The following is a 27,877-nucleotide window of genomic DNA, read 5'->3' on the forward strand; positions in this document are numbered from 1 at the left end:
ATGTGGCCTCCAAAGTGTTAACAAAATTTTACTAAAGCCATATAAGGAAAAATGCCCCGCCCCTTGGAAGCCATTTTTTCAAGCAAACATAATTATTTTCGAACTCATCCAAGATATCATTGAGACCAATCTTCTGATCAAATTTCATGAAGATTGGACACTAAACATGGCCTCTAGAGTGTTAACAAGGTTTTACTATAGCCATATATAGCCGTATAAGGAAAAATGCCCCGCCCCTTGTGGCCATGTTTTTAAAGCAACCAAAACCATTTTCGAACTCATCCAAGATATCATTGGGACAAATCTTCTGACCAAGTTTCACGATGATCGGAAAATAAATGTGACCTCTAGAGTGTTAACAAGGTTTTACTATAGCCTTATAGGAAAATAGCCCCGCCCCCGTGGTGGCCATGTTTTTCAACCAACCGGCATCATTTTTGAACTCGTCCAAGATATTATTAGGATGAATCTTCTGACCAAGTTTCATGAAGATCGGACTATATATGTGGCCTCTAGAGTGTTAACAAGATTTTACTATAGCCTAATATGGCCATATAAGGAAAAATGCCCCGCCCCTTGGCGGCCATGTTTTTCATGCAAACATAACCATTTTTAAACTCATCCAAGATATCATTAAGACAAATCTTCTGTCCATATTTCATCAAGATTGGACAATAAATGTGGCCTCTAGAGTGTTAACAAGGTTTCACTATAGCCATATAAGGAAAAATGCCCTGCCCCCTTTGGCGGCAATGTTTTTCAACCAACCGGCATCATTTTCTATCTCATCCAAGATATTATTGGGATGAATCTTCTGACCAAGTTTCATTAAGATTGGACAATAAATGTGGCCTCTAGAGTGTTAACAAGATTTTACTTAGCCATATATAGCCATATAAGGAAAAATGCCCCGCCCCTTGGCAGCCATGTTTTTCAAGCAAAGGTTATCATTTTTGAACTCATCCAAGATATCAATGGAACAAATCTTCTGAGCAAGTTTCATGAAGATCGGAAAATAAATGTGGCCTCTAGAGTGTTAACAAGGTTTTACTATAGCCATATAAGGAAAAATGCCCCCCCCCTGGCGGCCATGTTTTTCAACCAACTGGCATCATTTTCGAACTCATCCAAGATATTATTGGGATGAATCTTCTGACTAAGTTTTATGAAGATCAGACAATAATGTGGCCTCTAGAGTGTTAACAAGATTTTACTATAGCCATATATAGCCGTATAAGGAAAAATGCCCCGCCCCTTGGCAGCCATGTTTTTCAGGTAAACATAACCATTTTCGAACTCATCCAAGATATCATTGAAACCAATCTTCTGACCAAATTTCATGAAGATTGGACAATAAATGTGGCCTCTAGAGAGTTAACAAGGCAAATGTGTGCGCCGCACAACGGACAGTGGACGACGGATAAAAAGCGATCACAAAAGCTCACCATGAGCACGTTGTGCTCAGGTGAGCTAATAAAAACAATAACATATTTTATGTTAAGTTATATTTTAACTTACCCATTATCTAAAACTGACTGTCTTTTTCTGTTTAGTGATCAAAACAAAAGCTTAGTACAAAACAAAACCATTTTGTTTGAGTTGTGATTTCCTGAGCATTAAACAATGTTTTTATAGGAGTGAGTACAGACTTGGTAAGGGCAAGTAAGGATTTGTAATCACAAGTCTTATAGGGCAAGTAGCAATTTTTGGAAATTCTATACTCCCTGTTTGAAAGTTCTTTATATGCTTGATAAGACAAAGACTGTCCATATTACAAGAGGGTCGAGATGGCCCTAGTTTGCTCACCTGAGAGGAGTCAGTTCATTCAATCTTTACCAAATGTCAAACTTGACCTAGATATTGTCCAGACAAACATCCTGGTCAAGTTTCATCATTATTTCATCTGCAAGTCATGATCAATGTACTTCTGAAGTTTCATGATCCTAGGCTTAAGCATTCTTGAGTTATCATCCGGAAACTATTTTTCTAAGTTGAGTCACCGTGACCTTGACAGCCATTGTGTGAATACGTTTTTTGGCACTGTGACCTTGACCTTTGACCTAGTGACCTGAAAATCAATAGGGGTCATCTGCGAGTCATGATCAATATACCCATGAAGTTTCATGAACCTAGGCATAAGCGTTCTTGAGTTATCATCCAGAAACCATTTTACTATTTTAGGTCACCGTGTCCTTGACCTTTGACCTAGTTACCTGAAAATCAATAGGGGTCATCTACAAGTCATGATCATTGTACCTATGAAGTTTCATAATCCTAGGCATAAGCGTTCTTGAGTTATCATCCAGAAACCATTTTACTATTTCAGGTCACCTTGACCTTTGACCAAGTGACCTGAATATCAATAGGGGTCATCTTAGAGTCATGATCAATGTACCTATGAGGTTTCATGATCCTAGGCATAAGCCTTCTTGATTATCATCTGGAAACCATTTAACTATTTCGGGTCACCGTGACCTTGACCTTTGACCTAGTGACCTGAAAATCAATAGGGGTCATCTATGAGTCATGATCAATGTACCTATGAAGTTTTATGATCCTAGGCCTAAGCGTTCTTGATTTATCATCCGGAAACCATTTTACTATTTCAGGTCATCGTGACCTTGACCTTTGACCTAGTGATCTGAAAATCAATAGGGGTCATCTACGAGTTATGATCAATGTACCTATGAAGTTTCATGATCCTAGGCCTAAGTGTTCTTGAGTTATCATCCGGAAACCATTTTACTATTTCGGGTCATCGTGACCTTGACCTTTGACCTAGTGACCTGAAAATCAATAGGCGTTATCTTTGAGTCATGATCAATGTATCTATGAAGTTTCATGATCCTAGGCATAAGTGTTCTTGAGTTATCATCTGGATACCATTTTACTATTTCGGGTCATCATGACCTTGACCTTTGACCTAGTGACCTGAAAATCAATAGGGGTCATCTGCGAGTCATGATCAATGTACCTATGAAGTTTCATGATCCTTGACATAAGCGCTCTTGAGTTATCATCCGGAAACCATCTGGTGGATGGACAGACCGACATGAGCAAAACAATATACCCCCTCTTCTTCGAAAGGGGTGGGGGGGGCATAATGAGAAAACTGCCCCCCTCCCAGCAGCCATGTTATTCAACTGACCGGAACCATTTTTGAACTCAACTCTCGTATCAAGGAAACAAATGTTCTGAGCAAAATTCATGAAAATTGGGCCAATAATGTGACTTCTACTGTGTTGACATGTTTTCACTATATACATATAGAGAAAAATGCCCCACCCACTAGCGGCCATGTTTTTTCACCGATTCCGACCATTTTCAAACTCGTCCGAGATATCAATAAAACCAATGTTTTGACCAATTTTCATGATGATTGGGCAAAAATTGTGACTTCTAGAGTGTTTACAAGGTTTCTCTATAGCCAAATAGGGAAAACTGCCACTATATACATATAGAGAAAAAAAGCCCCGCCCACTGGCGGCCATGTTTTTTCACCGATCTCGACCATTTTCGAACTCGTCCGAAACATCAATTGAACCAATGTTTTGACCAACTTTCATGATGATTGGGCAAAATTTGTGATTTCAAGAGTGTTTACAAGGTTTGTCTATAGCCAAATAAGGAAAACTGCCCCGCCCACTGGCGGCAATGTTTTTCAACGGATCGGAACCACTTTTGAACTCAACCAAGATATCATTAAGACAAACATTTTGACAAAGTAACATGAAGATTGGGCATGAAATGTGACTTCTACAGTGTTTACAAGGTTTTTCTTTTTTTTTTACCTAGTGACCTATTTTTTGACCCGGCACAACCCAGTTTCGAACTCGGCCGAGGTTTCATTGGGACAAAGCTTCTGACCAAGTTTCATGAAGATAGGACAAGAAATGTGGCCTCTAGAGTGTTTACGAGCAAATGTTAATGGACAGACGGACGGACATACGACGGACAAAGACCGGTCACAAAAGCTCACCTGAGCAATCAGGTGAGCTAAAAATCCTCAGTGTAAAATCAGTACAAAAGATTTGAGCCTTTCTATGGGAAAACCAGGTTTAATGCAGGTGTGTGGTGTTGTCCCATATTAGCCTGAGGAGTCTGCACAGACTAATCAGGGACAACACTTTCCCATTTGTCAAATTTGTAGTTTATAGGAAGTACTTTACAAATGAATATCTAGTCTAGGCGGAAAGAGTCGTCTCTAATAAGCCTATGCTAAGTGAACAGGCTAATCTGGGACGACACTTTATGCACATGCATTAAGCCCCATTGTCCCAGAGCAAGGTCTCTTGGTATTGTGCATGGTAAAGGTGAATAGCAAGCCTGCTAGGGGCTGGGAAGGCAAGCCACTCGATGCTCTAGACAATACAAAACACAAGACAATAACAACCTTGCAGGGGTCATTGCGGCTGCAAATAAAACATAACATGTCACACGTTAATAGAGGGTCATACCAAATCAAAGTTCACTTCCAAAAATCAAACTTGGTTTAAGAAGGAATTTGGTAAAATTTTTGACTTAAAACAACATTCTATGGAAGGCCATTCTCTTAGCCCTTTCTTTGTTACATATTGAAACTTTGAAGGCCACATATTATTAAGTACATTATGTGGATACATTGCAAAGTCGATGTAACTAGTATATAAAATGAAAAGGAGTTGCATTCCTTTAACCAATTAAAATGTATTTTCATACAATACTTTTGTTCAGTTCTTTTATATTTTTTTGCAGTCTATAACCAAAATTGCACGTGTATTTCTACAGATCTGTAGCATCTTCAATGCATGCATGAATAATTGTTATGTATCAATTTGCTCCTGTGTTAAGATATATATTCTACACAAATTCCTTCTTTAAACCAATCAAAACATGCAAATGTGTACTAAGTGAAATGAAAATTAATTTTGAATAAATAAGCTGAATAAAAACAAATGAGAAAACTGGGCTATTGCATGTGTGTAAAGTGTTATCCCAGATTAGCCTGTGCAGTCCGCACCGGCTAATCAGGGACTACACTTTCCGCTTTTATGGTATTTTTAGTTTCAAGGAAGTCCCTCCTTACCGAAAATCAAGTTTAGGCGGAAAGTGTCGTCCCTGATTAGCCTGTGCGGACTGCACAAGCTAATCTAGGACAACACTTTACGCACATGAATTAAGCCCAGTTTTCTCAGAACACGAACTTTAACAGGAAATTTTCCTATATTAAGTTTCCCTAGCAAAAGAATGGTAAAAAACAAAAGCTGCAAATGTTTAACTCCTTAAATAAATTAACCCCGCTTTGGGAAAATGGGGCTAAATGCATGTGCGTAGTGTTGTCTCAGATTACCCTGTGCAGAACCACAGGCTAATCAGTGACGACACATTCTGCCTTAACTGGGGAGTTTTGTTTAGCAGAGACATCCTTTCAACAAACATTTCGCGGAAAGTGTACAGGCTAATCAGGGATCAAACTTTACACACATGCATTAAGTCCTGTTTTCCCATAGCGAGGCTCATATTTAAAGCACCAGAGATTTTTCTATAAAAAAAAACTCCTTAACAAATACATAAAAGCTAAATAAGTACATTCTGATACCATACAAAAATGAGCTGTGCTTTGTGCAAAGGGGGTTTAATTCATGTGCATAAAGTATCGTTCTTAGATTAGCCTGTGCAGTCTGCACAGGCTAATCAGGGACCACTCTTTCCGCCTCAACTAAATTTTTGCTAAGGAGGGACTTTCTTTAACTGAAAAATATCATAAAAGGAGAAAGTGTCGTCCCTGATAAGCCTGTGAGGACTGCACAGGCTAATCTGGGACGACAATTTATGCACATGCATTTAACCCACTTTTCACAGAGCATGGCCCAAATGTAAAAGCACCAACTACCAGCTAGCATCATGCTTTATTAATTTAATAGACAAGCACAGCCAAAATTAATTGGAAACATTCATATGCAAGCTATCTAGATGTTGCATTGATAATCCATACAACTTATTTTGTATTGTTTTGCATCTAGGATGGTTATTACTGATATGCGTCCACTATATGAATAACATGTATGGACCTTTGACTTTCACTACAAACTAGAGCTTTGTCACAGACGTGACGAATACCCCCACATGCCGCATTGACACATAATATTTTGCATGTCGTCTTCACAAAAAACAGCGGACACCATGCTCAATTTTTAAAATCCACTAAGTGACCCCTTGACCTAGTTTTTTACCTAGAAAGGCCCATGTTCTAACTTGGCCTTAAGATCATCTCCATAAAACTTCTGACCAAGTTTGGTGAAGATCGGATGTAAACTACTTGAATTAGAGAGCGGACACCATGCTGAATGTTAAAAAACGCTTTAAGATACCCCATGACCTAGTTTTAGGCCCGGAATGGCCCATGTTCTAACTTGTCCTAGAGATCATTTAGATAAAACTTTTGACCAAGTTTGGTGAGGATTGGATGAAAACTACTTGAATTAGAGAGCGGACAACATGGTGAGGTTTAATACGCCCTAAGTGACCCCGTGACCTTGTTTTTGACCCGGCATGACCCATATTCAAACTTGCTCTAGACATTATCAAGATACAACTTCTGACCAATTTTGGTGAAGATTGGATAAAAACTACTTGAATTAGAGAGCGGACAACATGGTGAGGTTTCAAACACACTAAGTGACCCCGTGACCTAGTTTTTGACCCGGCATGGCCCATGTTCGAACTTGGCCTTAAGATCATCTAGATACAACTTCCGACCAAGTTTGGTGAAGATCGGATGAAAACTACTTGAAATAGAGAGCGGACAACATGCTGAATGTTTAAAACGCACTAAGTGACCCCGTGACCTAGTTTTTGACCTGACAAGGCCAATGTTCAAACTTTACCTAGACATCATGTAGATACAACTTTTGACAAAGTTTGGTGAAGATCTGATGAAAACTACTTGAAATAGAGAGCGGACACTTAATACGAACCGACCGACAGACAAGCTCACTCCTATATACCCCCCTAAACTTCGTTTGTGGGGGTATAATTATGTTTAACCTGCATTTTTATAAATATTAGACAACACTCCTTACTAATATTATCAGATTTTAAGTTAAAACTATTTAATTTATTGACATCATTATAGCTGAAAAATATATTTTAAACAAGAGCTGTCACCATAGGATGACTGATGCCCCCTACAAATGCTTGATAGAAGTTATGAGCTTTTTTCGAAACCTAAACGCAGATTTCAAAACCTAAACGCGGACCCTATGTTCAAGGTCAAGGTCACAGAGGTAAAAATTTGGGTGCGTATGAAGGCCTTGTCCATATACACATGCATACCAAATATGAAGGTTATATCTCAAGGGACATAGAAGTTATGAGCATTTTTCGAAACCTAAACGCAGATTTCGAAACCTAAACGCCGACCCTAAGTTCAAGGTCAAGGTCACAGGGGTAAAAAATTTTGTGCGTATGGAAAGGCCTTGTCCATATACACATGCATACCAAATATGAAGGTTATATCTCAAGGGACATACAAGTTATGAGCATTTTTCGAAACCTAAACGCAAAGTGTGACTGAAAGACAGACAGACAGACAGACGGACGGACAGTCCGATCACTATATGCCCCCTTTTCTTCGAAAGGGGGCATAAATAGCAACCCCGTAGGTGTTGAATTTCTAAACAAACCTTTTCCTACATACAAAAAACTTAAACCTTATAAAATATTCATTGGCTATGAAAACAAAAAATTAACGGTATGAAAGATTGTGTACGGATGTCTACATACCTCCGTCTACCTGTCGGTACTATAGTGACAATGTGAAGATCCTTCTGCTGGTCTTTGAGCTGAAAGTTGAGAAAAGAAGACTAAACAAAACTTTATTTTAGTGTAAATGGTGTAAGAATGTGGCCCAGAGCTCTATAAAACAATATATGAACACTTGGGAGTAAGAACCCATAAAGGTAAAATGATACATAATCATGCCATATCATACATTAGTTGCATTAAAGGATTGCAAGGTAGGTAGTATAAGGCTCTGGCATTGAGAACAATTATTTCTTTTTTCTTAACATTAACTAAATGTCTTTTATTAAAGTCATCAATCTTGAACCAATGTAATTTCCAAACATAAAATTGTGCAGATACATGTCAATATCCATGTAGTTAAAGGGACTGTCAACCACGCCGACGTCGAAAAGAAAAGTTGTAAAATGCCTTATTTTTTTTACTATTATTAGTTTATATTGATTAAAATATCATGACTGGTATATTACATTACTTGAAAAAAGTTGTTACGTTTTCATATTTTCAGTATATTTGGTAATAAACTTTACTGGGTATGTCAACCAGGTAACTACCAGTTAACTATAAATCACGCCAGTAGATTGATCATCATCGACACGTGGTAAACCCAGGAATGCAAATTGTGCATGCAGAGTGAATTATATATATTTTATATATATAATGATCAATCTACTCGCATTATTTATAGTGTGTAAATCGTTATGTCACCTATTTTCGCGATGTACTTTCGATTTCACATCGCAAAATTTTATTTCCAAATATACTGAAAATATGAACTTTTTTCAAGTAATGTAATATGCCAGTCGTGATATTTTAATCAATATAAACTAACAATTGTAAAAAAAAAAACGGTATTTTAGAACTTTTCTTTCTTCGTCATTCGTGGTTGACAGTCCCTTTAAACATTGAAAGACAAAATCAGTTTTTTTTTCCTTCTTTGTGACCCGCCTAAAAACAGCCCTTTCCCCTCGTTTTTTTTTCCCCTCAGCAGGTAAATTTTCCCCCAGATGTCATGTTCCCCCCCCCCCCCCCCCCAAGATTTTTTTTTTTAACTTGAAATACATTAGTTAACCTGATCCAGTGTAGAAAATAGAACATATTGCATAATTAAATTATCTGTTGCCTTGAATTTGTTCTAAAAACAGTAAAATATGTTAAATTGATTATTTAAGACTTTCCTTATTTTCCCCAAAATCCGGAGTTTTGCGTTATTTTTCCCCCCAAAATCCGGCATTTCATGCGGTTTTTTTTCCCTCAAAAAAGGCCAGGCCCTATTCCCAATATTAGATAAAAAAAACCTGAAAATAAAATTAAATATGCTACTTTTGAAACCTAAAGAGAACAAAGTTGACACAAAATGAGCCCCATTCTAAAAAACTGGGTTTAATGCATGTGGTCAAGGTGTTGTCCCAGATAAGCCTATGTGGACTGCACAGGCTAATCAGGGACAACAATTTCAGCTTTAATAAAACAAGAGGGCTAAAATGGCCCTAGTTCGCTCACCTGAGAGGAGTCGGTTCATTCAATCTTTACCAAACGTCAAACTCGACCTAGATATTGTCCAGACAAACATCCTGGTCAAGTTTCATCATTATTGAACCAAAACTCTGGCATATGGAGTGTTTTTGTTTTTGTAAGATTTGACCTGGTGACCTATATTTTGAGTTGACACCCCTTACCAAACATCAAACTTTGCTTACAAAAATAAATATTATGACCAAGATTCATAAAATCTGAAACAAAATTGTGACCTCTAGAGTGTTTACACGGATTTTGTAAAATATAATGAAAATTTGGACAATCTAAGGGCAATAATTATGGCATTAATTATGTGATATATATAAAACCAATCTTTGTACCAAGTTTCATGATGATTGGGCAAAAAATGTGACTTCTAGAGTGTTCACAAGCTTTTTTTACTATGTATAAATATAAGAAAACTGCCCCCCCCCCCGGCAGCCATTTTATTCAACTGACCAGAACCATTTTCAAACTCAACTCTCATATCAAGGAAACAAATGTTCTGACCAAATTTCATGAAAATTGGGCCAAAAATGTGACTTCTAGAGTGTTCACATGTTTTCACTATATACATATAGAGAAAAATGCCCCGCTTACTGGCGGCCATGATTTTTTAACCGATCTGGACCATTTTCGAACTCGTCCAAGATATCAATAAAACCAATGTTTTGACCAACTTTCATGATGATTGGGCAAAAATTGTGACTTCTTGAGTGTTTACAAGGTTTCTCTATAGCAAAATAAGGAAAACTGCCCCGCCCACTGGCGGCCATGTTTTTCAACGGACTGGAACCACTTTTGAACTCGACCAACATATCATTAAGGCAAACATTTTGACAAAGTTACATGAAGATTGGGCATGAAATGTGACTTCTACAGTGTTTACAAGGTTTTTCTTTTTTTTGACCTAGTGACCTTGTTTTTTACCCAGCATGACCCAGTTTCGAACTTGATCGAGATATCATTAAGACAAATCTTCTGACCAAGCTTCATGAAGATCGGACATGAAATGTGGCCTCTAGAGTGTTTACAAACCAAATGTGGACAACGGACGGAAGACGGACAAAGACCGGTCACAAAAGCTCACCTGAGCAATCAGGTGAGCTAAAGAAATCATAAAATGGGAGTCTCTTCTAAGCAAATATACAGTTCAGACGGAAAGTGTTGGCCCTGGTCAGCCTGTGCTGACTCCATAGGCTAGTCTGGGACGACACCTTACCCACATACATTAAGCCAAGTTTTCCAAAATGAGGCTCAAATGCACATGAGCATCTGAATCATGTAACCATGGCAGCAGGTACATCATGTTACCATGGCAGCAGGTACTTACGTCAGCCTGTTTCAGTTTTAACTCTTCCAACAGTTTAACCAGTTCTGAATCTGCCACATCGAAGGCCGTCTGACCCTAGAAATATAATGATATTGTTTGAAAACTACTTTAAACTTGTTCATATACACACAGGGCTTCGTTTCTAGAAATTCACTCGTTTGCTCGAAGGTTGGTGACTACATAAGACTTAGGACAGATGGCGGGAAACCCTCATCAACTGGAGAGAAGTCAGGAAACAGATGGCCGTAAAACAGTGACCTTTGATTCATGTATAGTTCTTTCTTACAGATTGAAATACCCATCTTTTTTATTGTTTAAGACAATTCAGCTTGGAATGCTCTTCGAGAAAAAGTATGGTTTTGAGGGTCTCTATGCGCTTTATTTGACTTTATTTTTGTAATTGCTTTGTTAAGGGAAACTTTTAGTATATTATGATCTTAATGTTACAGAACCATGGAAGTGTGTAAGGAAGATCATCCAAAGATTATTAAGTGTTAATATTTGGCTTTTTTTTAACTTAAAAGTTGAGGATTCTGTGATTGTTGGGGTAAACTAATTACCAAAAAGATGGTGAAACGGTCCAAACATCACCAAACATTTTTGTCAAAAACAAACACAGAAAACCAACATTGTTGTAATGGGCAGAAATTCATCCTATAGCCAAGTGTAAGGCTCATTATACAGAAAGTCATTATTTTAGCCCCAATCACGTCATAGAGGCTTTTTCTTTTTAAAACACTACAAAATATTAAAACATAAAGGACTCCTGTCAGTGAAATCCTAGATTAGGCTTCACAAAGATTTGAATCAGAGGGAGCCCTGTTAGGTTCCCATCAAGTTAGGAAACAAGCAAAACAATACTGTATCACTAGAACATACAGCCTGGTTCTTGGCCTCCATATCGCACATGTTCTCGGCGAGTATTTTACACGAGTCTTGCATGCCCCAATGGGCGGCCGCGTGGAGTGGGGTCCAGCCATCCACGTCCTTGTTGTTGATGTCCGCACCCGCTGTCAGCAGCACACTGAAATCATCAGACAACAGAGATACATGCGTGTATAATTCCACTTGTCTGTTCTTATTGACAGCTAACATTGAGCTCAGGGCAAATATGATATACGGATAACTCATAAGTAAATTTTGCATATCAAATCCTGTTAAAATGCACAACAATATTTTCAACCACAATTAAAATTAATAATACACAAAATACTTCCTAAAATCACAGAAATTGTACTTATTTACAGTTTTGTTTAATAATTACTCAATTTTATTTTAATTGCTAGGTTATTTTCTATAAATAAGAATTAGTTTTGAAAAAATTCTATGATTTTTTATGACTGAATTTCAGGTTCAAAATAAAGGACATTTAAAGGACTCCGCATAAACTTGATTAACTTTTCATCATCAGTGCAAACCTAGTCTAAGATCTATAACCAGTTGCCTACCTGATAACCTTAACATAGCCTTTTGCTGCAGCTACATGTAACGCTGTTGCCCCCGTTTTCTGATGTTTGTCTTCTACCAGCATTTCACCTCTATTTTTAGCAGCAAGCCACGCATTAGCGTCAGTCATCATACGATCTTCCTCATCCCGCCTGGCAGCGTCAGCGTCAACACCTGCGAAAATAACAACAATAAGAGCCCTGTTCTCGGAAAACTGGGCTAAATGCATGAGCATAAAGTGTCATCCCATAATAGCCTGTGCAGTCCACACAGGCTTATCAGGGACAACACTTTCTGCCTTGACTAGATTTTTGTTTAGACGAGATTTCCTTTAAATGAAAAATTCAATATAAGCAGAAAGTATCGTCCCTGATTAGCCTGTGCGGACTCCACAGGCTAATCTGGTTTGACAATTAATGCATATGCATTTACAGTACACTCCACGCGTTTTCCCCACTTTCCCTCCATACGCCGCGTGCAGTAACGCCGAGGGAGATTAAGAAAATTTCGCGATACGCGGCGTTTGCATGATTTGGGACGCCACGTTGAACGATCGGCAAAATTGATAAGCCGATGTGGCGGCCCTCTGCGTTGGCAACGCGGGGAAACTCCGTGTTTTACGAGATAGCGATCAATTTAACTATGTTTTACTTCCTGATTTTCAAATAAAATTACATTTATTACAAGTACATATATTATATATATTTATTTATATATATAATATACCATTAAAAAAACACCAAGATAGATCTATCCCCACGTAGTTGTATAGAAAACTCGTTGATTTACAACAATCAAAACATCGTCTTTAAACTGATACTTACCAATTAATATAATCACAGTTTGCAACATTGTTTTTATTTTGATAATTCAATCCAAAGTGTTCATGTTATCAGGTGTTTTTTTCTATACTGAACATGTAAACAAATGACCGAGGACCCTATTAAAAGTCTCCGAAATCTGTGTGAATTGACAGATTGACGTTATCAAAGGAAAGCCGCTTCCTGTCTGAATGCATAACTTACTCAAGTAAACACGTTCAACGAATGCATAAGGAATTGTTTTAATTGTCGGAACAAAGTCAATTCCCTGCTCACTAGAGCATTTATTTTCTCTTCGTAGGTAGGTTATTCAATTGATTGCTAAAAGAAGGTGGTAACTATTGAGTTGAGAGTTGCATTAAATATTCACAGTTGTGTTCTAGTTGCGTCGACATTCAAAACAATGTTTACCAGTAATTATGGACCAAATCGGCAGAGTGACATTCACACATGTTAATCCCTTTTGTCAAAACAACACATAACGCCAAACACTTTATCCAGTTCCGTCCAGATGTTCTCTTTAATCAATATACAGTACAATAACTGTTTTAATAATTACTATACTAACATACCATAACGATAAAGATATTTGAAGTGAAATTAATTTGGAGGAAATATAAAATTACTCGTGATATAACTGTGTTAAAAAACTGTGTTAAAAAATACCAAAGAAACTTTTAACCGAAATCAACAGAATTCAGTGTTCTCTGCACTACAAAGTTTGTATCAAAAAATCAATACACGCACACTTTCCACGCTTTTCACGCATAAACCGTGAACTTGTACATTGTAGCATATTTTTCGTGCACTTTTGTTGGGAAATATACATGATGACTGTATATTGGAAGCATTTGTAAACATCGTGTTAACATTAAAAATCGGAAGCGTGTTTCTGATTACAAACAATTATTCTCATTTGGAAATTAAACGGAACATTTATTTTGGTGTTATATGTGTTATGATTTAAACATTAATTGGTCAAAACACTTTACACGTTGTATATTCATTCATATTGTCGACGTACAGGGCTCGACACTAACAGTGGATCGTTGACCCGGGGTCAGTAAAAAATAGGGAGGACCAGTGTAACTAGAAATTTGGTTGATCCGTCGGACCAGTTAAAAATCCTGGCCAGCTTATTGTGCAATACTCGTGGAAAGCCGTTTTCATCAATAAAACAACTTTATATGTTCATAATAAACCGATACTTTCATAATTATTTTATGGGCCGACTCGAGACTGAGATAAAAATAGCAACATATTGGAAATTCCAATTTTCTAGATGCCCGGATGACAAAAACTTGTTGTCGGATCAAAAAATTGATTTGCGTTCTGCAAATATCTCCTGACTTCGCCATGATCTATACACAAATTAACATAAAATTCGAAGCTTTCGGATAGAGAAATGAACAAAATAGTATTTATTATTTTGAAAAAGCAGCAATAATCAGCATTTTATCGATCCTAGTACCATCAGAATATATTTTGTTTACTGTGCAAATTAACACTGGAGGGCACAGGATAATGTTTTGATATTGCCGGTGAGTAAACTTGTGTATTATTAAGATTACAACTTTTCGCGATGTGGAATTTTATTCCGCAGGTGGTTGAACCTTCGCCTAAAAAACCTAAAACTAATAGTTTTCTTTTTATGCACAATACATTGTGGATAGTTCGGAAAGTAAGTTGAAATTTAGGTAAAATAACATAGAAATTGTCGGACCACTTGAAATATTGGAGGACCAGTAATTTCTGAAAGCTGGTGGTCCTTTGGGTCAGTAGGTAAACAAAGTTAGTGTCAAGCCCTGACGTACCTGTAAATAAAAACATATATGAATTGTTTATACAATTATCTTTATTTTTATAAGCCACAGTTTTTAAACAATTTTTAATGACAATGTTTTTATTTTTTGGCATGCCCAGTAGCACAGTGCTAACGCTGTGTTGCGCGGAGGTTGCTGATAAGAACGGAAATTGTCTGCATTTACCGACTAGGCTAAAATACACGCCGCAGGTATAGCGAACTTGGCAGAACGCCGCGTTTTACCTCGCTTTCAAACTCCGCGTAAACACTCGCTAGAAGGAATAAAAACGCGGAGTGAGCGCGTTTTTTGGGGAAAACGCGTGGAGTGTACTGTAGCCCAGTTTTATCAGTATGAGGCCAAAACAAGAGCTGTGTTTGTTCAACATAATGAACTTTACTGCCCCGCTTTGAAGCCATATACTTGACCTTTGACCTTGAAGGATGACCTTGACCTTGATCTTTCACCACTCAAAATGTGCAGCTCCATGAGATACACATGCATGCCAAATATCAAGTTGCGATCAACAATATTGCAAAAGTTATGACCAAGGTTAAAGTTTTGGGACAGACACACACATACAATGACAGACACTGCAATGACAGACAGACAGACAGGCCAATACAATAACAATATACCCCCGATCATTCGATCCGGGGGCATAAAAAAACATTTATTTGTATGCATTTTCAATTAGTAATTTATTATGATAAAATTGCTTTCAAGTTAAACATGTCATTCCTTACATAAAGCACCCTCTGGCGTCGATTGAGTTTTACCCAGAGACTTATAAATGATTAAAGATTGCTTAAAGGTTGCAACTGTATTGAAGAGACATGAAAACAGGATGCATCCTTTGAGAACAAATATCTGATTAAAGAATTTTATTGACATTTTATAACGTCAAATTTACCATTGTTGTTAACTTACATCAAATATTCACATCAGTTGAAAGGATGTGTAAGCCAAAGAGGTGTTATTTGAAAACACCTCACTGGAGGAAAATACTGTAAGCATCTGACCTAGTTCTCCAAAACAATGCATGGTTTAAAAGGACCTTTGCATGTTTTGGTAAATTAACAAAATTGAAAAAAATATTTTTCAGATTCGCACATAATTATAATAGGAAGTCTCTTCTTAACCAAAGTCCAGTTATGGCACAAAGTGTTGACACTAATAAGCGTGTGCAGAATGCACAGGCTAATTTGACTGACACTTTATGCTCATGCATTAAACCAGCGTTTTCACAGAGCAAGGCTCAACTTCTTACAAGTGTTTGAATAAGAACCTCTTAAGGTTCATTAACTTGATTGAGAATGTCAGCAGACTGGTCTTGCTTTCTGCCTGCCACAGCCCATTTCTAACAATATAAAGAAGTGAAACTCCAGCTGCTAGAAAGCCATGTCACATATGTGAGCGGTGATCTCTCCCAACCATTCCACCCAACACGTGGTCCATACCCTGCTCATACCCAACACGTGGTCCATACCCTGCTCATACCCAACACGTGGTCCATACCCTGCCAACCATTCTACCCAACACGTGGTCCATACCCTGCCAACCATTCTAGCCAACACGTGGTCCATACCCTGCCAACCATTCTACCCAACACGTGGTCCATACCCTGCCAACCATTCTACCCAACACGTGGTCCATACCCTGTTCATCCATGGTCTGCTTGAGGAGTTTCTCCATCTCATCATCCTCACAGATGTCGTACGGCAGGTCCCCGTCATTGTTCACCGCCGCCACATTGCAGTTCTTACGCAGGAGGTATCTGAAACACAACACTGCAACGCCTCAAAATCTGATACCCACTTTGGCAAGTTTGCAGTTTTTTTAAATTCAATAATTAAAGAAACAAAAATAAAATGAAAACACACTAGTATTATGGGGTTGATGGCCATATGGGAGAGACAGTGCATACAAAAACAAGAGTGGCAACTTGTCACAAAATACACCTGTTCAAAGATCTGCATTACATTGATCTTTGAGGATAATAAGACTAAGTGTGTGAGTTAGAGAGAGGAAAATGTAAAATTGGCAATTTCTTGATTATACAGTACAGCCAACGCGGAACAAACATATTTCGCGATCCGCGGCGGCAAGGCGCAACGAGTTTCTGCCGAGTCGGCCGTTGAAGCCGCTTCAGTATGCGGCGGCAAGTCGCATTTTGCCGCGAAGCTTCGCATCTGTCTGCCGAGACATGCCGAGGCAAGCCGCGATCCGCGACATGACCCCGAATCATTGCGCATCTTCAAATCAAAATCTTTTTAAAATGATTAGTTAGTCGAAGAAATTAAAAAGAACAATTATAATAATATTTAAAATCATAATTAATTTAATGTGCACGGATTCAAAATAGATAAACTAGTTAATAAAAAAGTATGCTGTTGTTATGTTTTTAATGAATGCATTCCCGTTTCTAAAGAAATTGCTGTCATCCGGATAGAAATAATCATTATTTTAAAAGAATGCAAATAAGAAAAAATCAAATTTATAAAAACTTAATACGATTATCACGGTCATGTATTAATAAAATTCCAATAATCATTTGCCATTGTCATTTTTAGAATCGGCTAAAGTACTTTAAGTTACTTTGTGTGCGTTTATTGCGCCGTATGATTATTGTCTTTATATTAAACGATCAACAAACATATTTGTTTTGGGTTTAATTTTTACCACAACATGTATTAGCAAATAAACAATGTCATGTAATTATGTTTTGGCACATACGATGGTCAAGACTCCAGCAGGTGGTGAATTTATAATTGATGGTTGTTTTTTGCTTCTATATTTTAGCTGAGACAATTAGCAGCTTGAAGCCACATCAATAACCATCACTTAATTGTTGTTTTGTTAATTATCAGCTTATTATTACTATTGTTTGACTATGCATATATAAAGTAGTTTCATTTTGTTTATATTATACAGTTGATATCGCTAATCATTACCCGATAATCCTGTATATTTCAGTTTTAAAGAAAATTCCGGTAAATATGTACGATAAAAGTGCTCAAGACACACACACATTCGCAATTATTCTTAAGTATCAAATACATTTTGGCATTTGTTACTATTTAAAGATATGATGAAATAACGTCCAATTGGGGCGTTTTTTTTCCCACTTAACACGCATAAATCGCTTGACGTGATGTACATGTTTTTATACAACACAAAATACACCCAAACTTTCCATGCGACGTTGTACATGTCTGCATAATTTTCGCGCTTTTTATGGAGACAAAGGATATTTTAGCACTGTTTATTTGACGCTAGAATTTGTTAATGTCGCATTAGCATTAAAATTCGGAAGCGTGTTTCGGATTACAAATTTAATAAAGCTCATTTCAGAATCGAACGAAACATTAACATTAGTGCGTAGTTTATTCAACGATAATTTGTTAAAGCGCATTATGTGCCATATCGCTTGTTAAAACGTGAAAATAATAAATATGAAAGTAGCGTAAATCTAGGTTTCTATGCTACACAAATGTACATGTAGGTGTATATCTTGCACCCTATCTGCCACGTACTTATGCGGCGGATTTACTCCGCGAAAGTACGCGAGGTTAAAACAGACTCGGCGTCGTTGCGCAGATCGATGCCGAGTGCCTCTGCGATACGCCGCGTGAACACTTGACATGGCCGCCGTGCACTAAATTTCTGGCCGTGGCATAGCCGCGGATTATGTTTGTGTCGCGTTGGCTGTACTGTATAAGGGCCATAATTCACAAGTGCTTCAGGTCATCTCGCTTGTTATCTTACTTGGCTAAAATTTAATGCTCACAATCATTGTGGCATGTTTGATAATTTTGACAGTTTTTTATTATTCAAGAGCCATAAATGATGATCCAATTTAAACTGATTGAGTTTATAGAGGGCAGGCAAGGTTTATTTGACCATTTTTTTATTTTTGAAGTGACATAATTCTAATTTGCTTCATGCGATCTAGCTGGTTATCAAACTTGGCTGAGATAATATGCCCCCAACAATTATCACTAAGTTTTATAATTATCCGATTTACAATGTTTGAGTAAATGAACGGACTTCGTTCTCCTGGACTCCACCCGCCTGCCCCATCATACGTGTCCCCATAATTTGCCCAATTTTTAAGCATCCTATAAAAATCAAGTCAAAGATCTTAAAGAAACTAAAGTGTGTTGAAAACAGTAACAGGTTTAAAAATTGTTCCACCTAAGAGATTGATAGGTTATTAAAGTGAACATTTTGATAGGTACAAAAATTTAAGTTTAACATGTATCGAGGAAACAACTTTTTTTAAACACCCACGCAAATTTTTCTTTTCTACACTGAAACAGATATTAAAATACTAGAAAAGTTCAAAATATTTTTGTCATCATATCTTGTTGAAGCTGTATAATTCTCAAATGAGGTAGATTTCCATCCCAATTGACTGGTTAAGCCAATTTTCACAATTACGTGTTGGATGCCATTTATATTTATAAATTATGTCAATTTTATGCAGACATGAACTACAAAATATCAGATTTCATCCCTCATATTTTCTGTCTTGAGAAACCGTAAACAAATGCAGATAACTAATGCAGGTCACAGAAAACTATCTGACATGACCTGGCATTGACATTGCCCAGTTCAGAGTGGAACACTATAAATGCAATAAATGCTTTCTTTTCAGCCATAATTTTTATTACAACTGATGTATAATGTAGGACTGGCATAATGACCTTATAATGATTAACGCCTCACCCACTTAGAAGCAAAGTAAAAATGGCTATTATGCAAACTGCATAAAACCAGAACAGCCTGCAAGTAACTTGCAGTCTGTTCAGGTTTTATGCTGTTTGCTGCTCATCACTATCTAAGGGTTGGAAATGAAGCCTTTAAACTTGAAATTTGTAAGAAAGGTCTTTAATTCAATTTGATTTTCTATTGGACTACAAATGCGTTAAAATACGTATCTAGGTAGGAAAGGGTTAACGCCTCAGCCAATGTGAACACTGCCTCCACCACCAAAGAGTGACCATTCTTTCACTGCCTACTGAATCATATGTTTTCAAACATTTACTACATGCATCAACAGTGCTTGAAATTAGCAGTTCCTTCAAGCAAGTCAAAGTTCTTAAACTATAACTTGAGACCAAGAAAATCTTACAAGCATGCTTACATGTATAATAAGAGGTAGAGGTCATGGTAAAATGGGTCTTATGCTGCAATTAACAGCCAGCATAGCTGCAGACCAGACTGTGCAAATGCGTATAGCATAAGGCCCATTTATGCAGACTGTGGGAATGCATATGGCATACGACCCATTTGTGCAGACTGTGGGAATGCATATGGCATAAGACCCATTTGTGCAGAATGTGAGAATGCATATGGCTTAAGACCCATTTATGCAGACTGTGGAAATGCATATGGCATAAGACCCATTTGTGCAGACTGTGGGAATGCATATAGCATAAGACCTATTTATGCAGACAGTGGGAATGCATATGGCATAAGACCCATTTGTGCAGACTGTCAGAATGCATATGGCATACGAACCATTTGTGCAGACTGTGGGAATGCATATGGCATAAGACCCATTTATGCAGACTGTGGGAATGCATATGGCATAAGACCCATTTGTGCAGACTGTGGGAATGCATATGGCATAAGACCTATTTATGCAGACTGTGGGAATGCATATGGCATAAGACCTATTTATGCAGACTGTGGGAATGCATATGGCATAAGACCTATTTATGCAGACTGTGGGAATGCATATGGCATAAGACCCATTTGTGCAGATTGTGGGAATGCATATGGCTTAAGACCCATTTATGCAGACTGTGGGAATGCATATGGCATAAGACCTATTTATGCAGACTGTGGGAATGCATTTGGCATAAGACCCATTTGTGCAGACAGTGAGAATGCATATAGCATAAGACCTATTTATGCAGACTGTGGGAATGCATATGGCATAAGACCCATTTATGCAGACTGTTGGAATGCATATGGCATAAGACCCATTTATGCAGACTGTGGGAATGCATATGGCATAAGACCTATTTATGCAGACTGTGGGAATGCATTTGGCATAAGACCCATTTGTGCAGACAGTGAGAATGCATATAGCATAAGACCTATTTATGCAGACTGTGGGAATGCATATGGCATAAGACCCATTTGTGCAGACTGTGCAAATGCATATGACATAAGACCCATTTGTGCAGACTGTGCTAATGCATATGGCGTAAGACTCATTTGTTCAGACTGTGCAAATGCATATGACATAAGACCCATTTGTGCAGACTGTGCTAATGCATATGACATAAGACCCATTTGTGCAGACTGTGCTAATGCATATGACATAAGACCCATTTGTGCAGACTGTGCTAATGCATATGGCATAAGACTCATTTGTTCAGACTGTGCAAATGCATATGACATAAGACCCATTTGTGCAGACTGTGCTAATGCATATGACATAAGACCCATTTGTGCAGACTGTGCTAATGCATATGGAATAAGACCCATTCGTGCAGACTGTGAAAATGCATATGGCATAAGACCCATTTGTGCAGACTGTGCTAATGCATATGACATAAGACCCATTTGTGCAGACTGTGCTAATGCATATGGCATAAGACCCATTTGTGCAGACTGTGCAAATGCATAGGGCATAAGACCCATTCGTGCATGTGGTGACTTGTATTAAACTAATTCTGAGCAAGCCGGTTAAAAAAATACCAGGGTTAAAAATAAAACAGCCATGATGTTTATTGAATATTTTAAATTCATTTTTAAGATGCCAACTAAAATGGAGGTGATTATGTTTCTTTTCTTTTACAATGAAAAGTGGACAACAGTTCAAAATTGAACACCCATATCATAGAATAGCATCAGAAAGTCCAACACATTTTACTAATGATATTTAAACCACTTTCTATTCAAGGCAGATTTTTACCTACAGGTAAGAAAGTCAGTCAGCTAAGGCAAGGTTGTATTGCTGCTACAATCAAACTCTGTTTTAAATCAACTTGATATTGTAATATTTTTCGTTCTGATCAAATGACAGGTCAGAGTGTATTAAAACCACAGATGTTTCAATCTCAATTTCATGTCTCACTTTACATACACGGATGTTCTCAGTTGACAAAAATTCAACTGTTTGATGTTCTTTGCTTTCTTTCTGGTTAAATTATTTGATATAACTGACTTTGGTGTGTGTGTGTCAGTGAGAGTGTCTTGTAAAATAAACAAGACTATTGCCAAGCAATATATGTCCCCTACCTGCTCCACCAATGTCAGATTAAAAAATATATTATTTGTTGCCACAGCAACCAGAATTTTTGACGTAGGAACAAAATAAAATGACGTGCATAATGTCCTTATTACCATCTATCCATGTTTCAAGTTTCATGAAAAAATATTAAGAACTTTTAAAGTTATTGCAGGATCCAGAAAAGTGTGACTGACAGACTCACAGACGGTCACACAGAGCGAAAACCATAAGTCCCCTCCGGTGAAACCGGTAGGGGACAATAAACAAGAGATGTGTTTGTCAGAAACGCAATGCCCCCTTATGCGCCGCTTTGAATTATTTTTTTGACCTGTGACCTTGAAGGATGACCTTGACCTTTCACCACTCAAAATGTACAGCTCCATGAGATACACATGCATGCCAAATATCAAGCTGCTATGTTCAAATTTGCAAAAGTAATGAAGAAGGTTAAAGTTTTGGTTAAAGTTTTTGAATTTGTTTTTTTGACCTTTGACCTTGAAGGATGACCTTGACCTTTCACCACTCAAAATGTGCAGCTCCATGAGATACACATGCATGCCAAATATCAAGTTGCTATCTTCAATATTGCAAAAGTTATGACCAAGGTTAAAGTTATGGTTAAAGTTTTGGGACACACACACACACACACACATACAATGACAGACAGGCCAAAAACAATATACCCCCGATCTTTCGATCCGGGGGCATAAAAATCCAAAAAAGTAAAGACTCCCCATGCACAGTATATTCAAACTGTAAAGCACAAATTATGCAAACTCTTCAAAAAATATTTAAACGATATTGGGGCTTTGTCTGGCAAAATTTAAGTTACTAACCTTGCTGTTTAAAAGTAGGGTCACCATTTCAACACTTGCTATAAAACTTGTATAAAAACAATTTTCATTAATCAATACATGTTGAACTTGATTTTTGATACATCTCCAACAACCCCTTATAACTGACACCACCAGATTACTGTTTACCGCAAAAAAGACATGGAAATTTTAAATCGGAAAAAAGGTCGCCATGGTGAAGTGATGTCCGCCTAGCAACCGGGACATCACCGGTTTGATCCTCACAGGGAGCATTCCATCTATCTCCTCCAAAGACACAAAGTACTAGTTCTAGTAACAGGAAACGGACTCCAGAGCATTTGATAAGCCTAAGGCTTTCAATGAAATGGAGCTAAAATAAATAGGTTTGAACTAAATTACCAGAATAGTTCACAAGTATTATTTGTAGACATAAATACAGAACAGGCACCGTGTACTTAAACAAAAACGCCTGTCCTCAGTGTTCACTTTTCCTGATGGGTGACATTTCGCAGGGGCGGACACGCTACTGACCGCGGTGTTCGGCGAACACCCGAAATCGTCGCGATTACACGCTATCGTTAACGGGAACACCCATGATCATTGCGATGTTGCGCAGCCACCGTAAAAACCTGTCTACGAGAGTCATTCACGCGTTTTAAATGTAAATGTACAAAAGAAAATCATATACTACATGTAGATATTACATGTATGTGCACATGTATGCGTACTTAAATTCCGACTGTACGTAGTCAAAAATATAAATAAAGCAGTTATAAGATCAATACTATCAACTCTTATGGTGTAAATCAATGCAATTGCCCTTTTTAACGACAAATATCGAGTTTCAAAGAAATCAAGAGCGTATTAAATCATTTATCTAATGTGTCCGAATTAAGTACTGTCCGAATTAACGTATTGCATCAGGGTGTTATGACACTTGCGTGCAGTCAGTATACAATACAATAATTGTTTCCATAATGAAGGGATTGATACAGCGTTACGGTAACAATACGATATTATAGTTTATTAAGAGGAAATGTCAATACCAAATAATTCGCGAGATATCCCGGTACTTTAGTAGAAATTCACAACGAAACTTTTCATGGAAATTAAATGATCTCAATGTTGTAGCCGCTAAGAAATTTTTATTTACAAATAAATACACCCACGCCAATTTTCGCGCGCTTTTTCTGGACAAAGAAATTCATTTATTTCATGTAGAAATTGTAACCTTAAATAGCTGTACACGACGCGTGCAAACAGTGTCAGATGATATACGCATGTTGCAATATAACTGTCCTGATTGGGCGCTTATTTCATCAAATCTTTAAATAGAATCATATGCCGAAATTTGTTTGTTTCTTTCGAAAATTGCAAACGTTTGTTTTTATGACTCGTATTGTGTATATTACTTTGATTTTAAACATGGAAATCGGGCATGTATGGGATTATCGAGTAATGGATAAAGATGGGAGAAGTTGCATGTTTGTGATTGAAACAGTTGACACGTATGTATCGTGGAATCCAAGGAATCGGGATAATACTATTACTACAATCAGTTATGAGTTCTCCATGGCTTCAAACTGTAAATTGAATAAGCAAACACTCAATTAACACTCCTCCATGGCAGGTGCGGTATTCTACAGCTAGGTGCAAACACAGATTTTTCTTTCATACGCGGCGTTTAAAAAGACAAAACTGTCATGGGCATGGGTGTGAAATACATTATTCACCATCATTTTTAAATTAAAGGGATCAATTCAATATGTTCCTGTTCAATTATGTTATTTTAAGCGACACGATGAACACCGCGGTAGATATTATGCGTCCACAGTGATTCGCGGTGTTCGCCTTATGGCAAACGGCCCCCGCAACATTTGATCTGAACACCCATCGCGGTGTTCATATTGGTAAGCGAACACAGTGAAATGAACACCGCGGCGAGTGGCGTTTGTTTAAGTACACGGTGCCTGTACTGTAATGGTTTGCAATGGAACGGGAACGTGTAAGGTATACATCATTTGGGATTTTGCATCATGAAATATTGGAATTTGACAAATGATATATCTTCACCTTAGATTCCTTGTCAAATGTATTTATAAAGTGGCAATTGTGACTTAGGAATATTATTATATACGTCTTCTTACTGACCGCATACAGTGTGATACAGGGTAGTTTATTGATAGTGGGATCAATCTGTTATAGTTTCGGGACTTGTCGCAACTGTTTCCAAGGATCATCAAGATGCAGTGAAGAATCTGAGCATAACGGTGTCAATCACTTGTGTTGACACACACACACACACATAATTTAGGTATTTGAATATATTTGAAAACCATGAGTCAAATGACCCCTTACTTGACATTTTTTGGGGTTGTATGAAATGATCAGGGTTAAAAATACTTAAGACCAAAAAAAAGGTCTGTTTCTAGTCTCCTTGAAAAAAAAAACGGTCGGTAGTTAGGATTTTTTATTTATTTTTTTCTACTAAAGCTTATAATAAGAAATACGTGTACATATATATATATGCTTTGTTTGCTTGATATTAAATCTTATATGAACGAAAATGAATTTTTTTATTTTTTTTTTGCGACCCTAATAAAAAGTTGAGGGTCGGCGCCGATTCAGGAGACACAGTAGGGCGACCTATTTTTTTTTTGGCCTTAGCCAATAGTAATTTTGTTTCTGGATATTTTTTAACTGCAAAACTTGTTTTGCAAAAAGCTTAAGTGAGAAGTGAAATACTAAACAAACAGCACAAAGTGTGAGCAATATATTTTAGAGTTTAGAATCTTTAGAATCTTGCTCAGGTGTCAAAATTATGCAAGGCAGGTTTTTGCAGGAGTCAAAGGTTAGAACAATTCAAATGCTTGCATCAAGGAGTAGGCTTTTGGTTGAATTGAAATCTATGGACCCCTACGATTCTTGAAAACTAGCAATGCCTGAAAAGAGTGCCCATACCTTGCAATCTCGGAGAACCCACAGGAGGCCGTGGCATGCAGTGGTGTCCACCCCTCATTGTCACAGACGTCCACATCGGCCCCATGCTCCACCAGGAACTCCACCATGTCCAGGTTGTCATCGATGCACGCCTGAAAATATAACACACATACAATGTCATATTACTGAGTAAGGGATTGTAATAAATGTCGAAAACCATGTGAAAAATTATCAAGAGTCTGAAGATTGAAGGGTAGAATTAAATTTTCAGACGTCTAAAATCTCTAAATACTGAAAAAAAGGTTAAATATTTTGTTTCTGCATGTTGGCAAAATGCTCTGCTTAATTTTCTTTGTATGAATTTAAGTGCAACACTATGCGAAAATATACATTTTTTATGAAATTAAATTCATTATTGCATTTACTTCCTGGTTACATTTTCATAAAAACCATGCCATGAAGATAATTTTCGACAGTCAAGTGACTAAATTGCAAAATGCTTGCATAAAAAGCGGGATTCTGCTTCAATTCAAATCGACATTGTTAATAAGCTTTAGGGCTTTCAATGGAATAGGCCAGCAATAAATTGTAAGTCCAGGATAGAGGCGGTCATTTAGCGATTGACATTCCTGTGATAAAAAAAGCTAATGGTTGCTATCAGCAAAACCAGTGACTAAAAAAAGAACAATTATGCCTGCAAGTGTTTCTTTTAACCAATTTTGGACGGGTATGGGGCTCTATGGGTACAAAAAATCGTATCATTTTTACTAAAATTTGGAAATTTAGTTGGTGTTTATCTGCTTAGATATATTTCTTTTTTATTGATTTATCACAGACAAATAATACCAACCCATCAAAAAATGACCAAAGATAATTCCTAACATATTTTTTTTGCCGAATTTAGAAATCATGAATGTATGTGTCGACAAAATAGTCACTTTCAAAGACCACAAAATTGTATTCAACAACTATCAATGATTTTACAATATTTCGATAACTGCAAAACACTAAGGCCATAGAAAATAAATTCCTAGATTCTCATCCCCGCCCGCCCATCAAATATCACCCCGCCCAAACATTTTTTATTTTAAAAAAAAAATCCGTAAAAAAAATTCGAGCCCCAAAATACTGAGGACGAAATCATGTGATTACCCCCTCTGAGCGTTGTTTGAAATTTAAGTGATCGAGCGAAAACAACAACAAAATGTTTTTTATTTTGAAGTGTAGAAACAGTTACAACCGTAAAAGATTGGTACGGGGTGTAAAACTGTGCAGAAACTTTAACTCTCGCGGACCTGTACGATGAGTTCGTTTGTGGTTCGTATGATCAAGCCCCATTGAAAGTTGACCACCCAAAAATCGTCTGTGCCTTTGTTGGCCGAAATTAATTAGAATTGACAAAGGTGTCACCCAATGTTACAGTTAGTTAAACTGTCAGCTGTCGAGGAAATTGTATTGACTTTAGAATGGGAGACACCCCTGTAACTTCCCATATTAAATGTGTACCATCTTCATTCTCAACATCTTTATGCAATTACATGTAATACAAACTGAACTTGAAACAGTAAGTGCTGTCTATTGAATGCAGTGCTCCAGCTAGGCCTAAATTTGAGGGCGCCCCGTCCTGCCCTCCCGAACCTCCGCCCTGCCCTCCCGAACCTCCACCCTGCCCTCCTAAACCTCCTCCCTGCCGCCCCCTCCCATAAAAAAATGATATTTTTTTTTACATATGATAATTGATAAATCTCTTATTACATTACAAGTAACTAATTTATTTCATTTTGTAGACATTATATTTAAATGGTTTAATAATAATGGGAATAATATATTCTAACAATTATTAATAACATATAAATTAAAATGCATGTGGAAGCATTACAGAAAAGCCCGCGCACTCGAAAGTGCCCTTTTGGCAAAAAAGTCGCCCTGCCCTTTTTAAATCCTAGCTGGAGCACTGGAATGCATACCATGTTTTAATCAATGATTTAGTCATACTGAAAAAATAATGTAAAGGGTTCTGTTTCAGATTTGTATTTTCTTTAATACTTTGTCTAGTCAATGTTTTATTAAGTCAATGTTTTATTGAATGATAATGTCATATGTTTAACATGATATTAAAAGGGTAAAATAGAACACAATAGTCAAATTTTGATTATGTTTTTCTTTTA

General features: G+C 37.3%; 1 protein-coding gene across 1 annotated transcript in view; it reads right to left on the bottom strand.

Moving 5' to 3' along the window:
• LOC127848694 (protein phosphatase 1 regulatory subunit 12A-like) overlaps positions 1 to 27,877 on the bottom strand; it is a 123,131-nt gene that overhangs the window by 83,394 nt on the left and 11,860 nt on the right. The window contains exons 2-8 of the mRNA XM_052381285.1: positions 25,731 to 25,861; positions 16,361 to 16,479; positions 12,082 to 12,253; positions 11,513 to 11,657; positions 10,634 to 10,708; positions 7,765 to 7,823; positions 1,519 to 1,545 (exon numbers count right to left, since the gene is read on the bottom strand). Coding sequence (XP_052237245.1) covers positions 1,519 to 1,545; positions 7,765 to 7,823; positions 10,634 to 10,708; positions 11,513 to 11,657; positions 12,082 to 12,253; positions 16,361 to 16,479; positions 25,731 to 25,861 — 728 coding nt within the window. The remainder of the gene's footprint in view (positions 1 to 1,518; positions 1,546 to 7,764; positions 7,824 to 10,633; positions 10,709 to 11,512; positions 11,658 to 12,081; positions 12,254 to 16,360; positions 16,480 to 25,730; positions 25,862 to 27,877) is intronic.

Source organism: Dreissena polymorpha, chromosome 10 (assembly GCF_020536995.1).
Source record: "Dreissena polymorpha isolate Duluth1 chromosome 10, UMN_Dpol_1.0, whole genome shotgun sequence".
NCBI lineage: Eukaryota > Metazoa > Mollusca > Bivalvia > Myida > Dreissenidae > Dreissena > Dreissena polymorpha.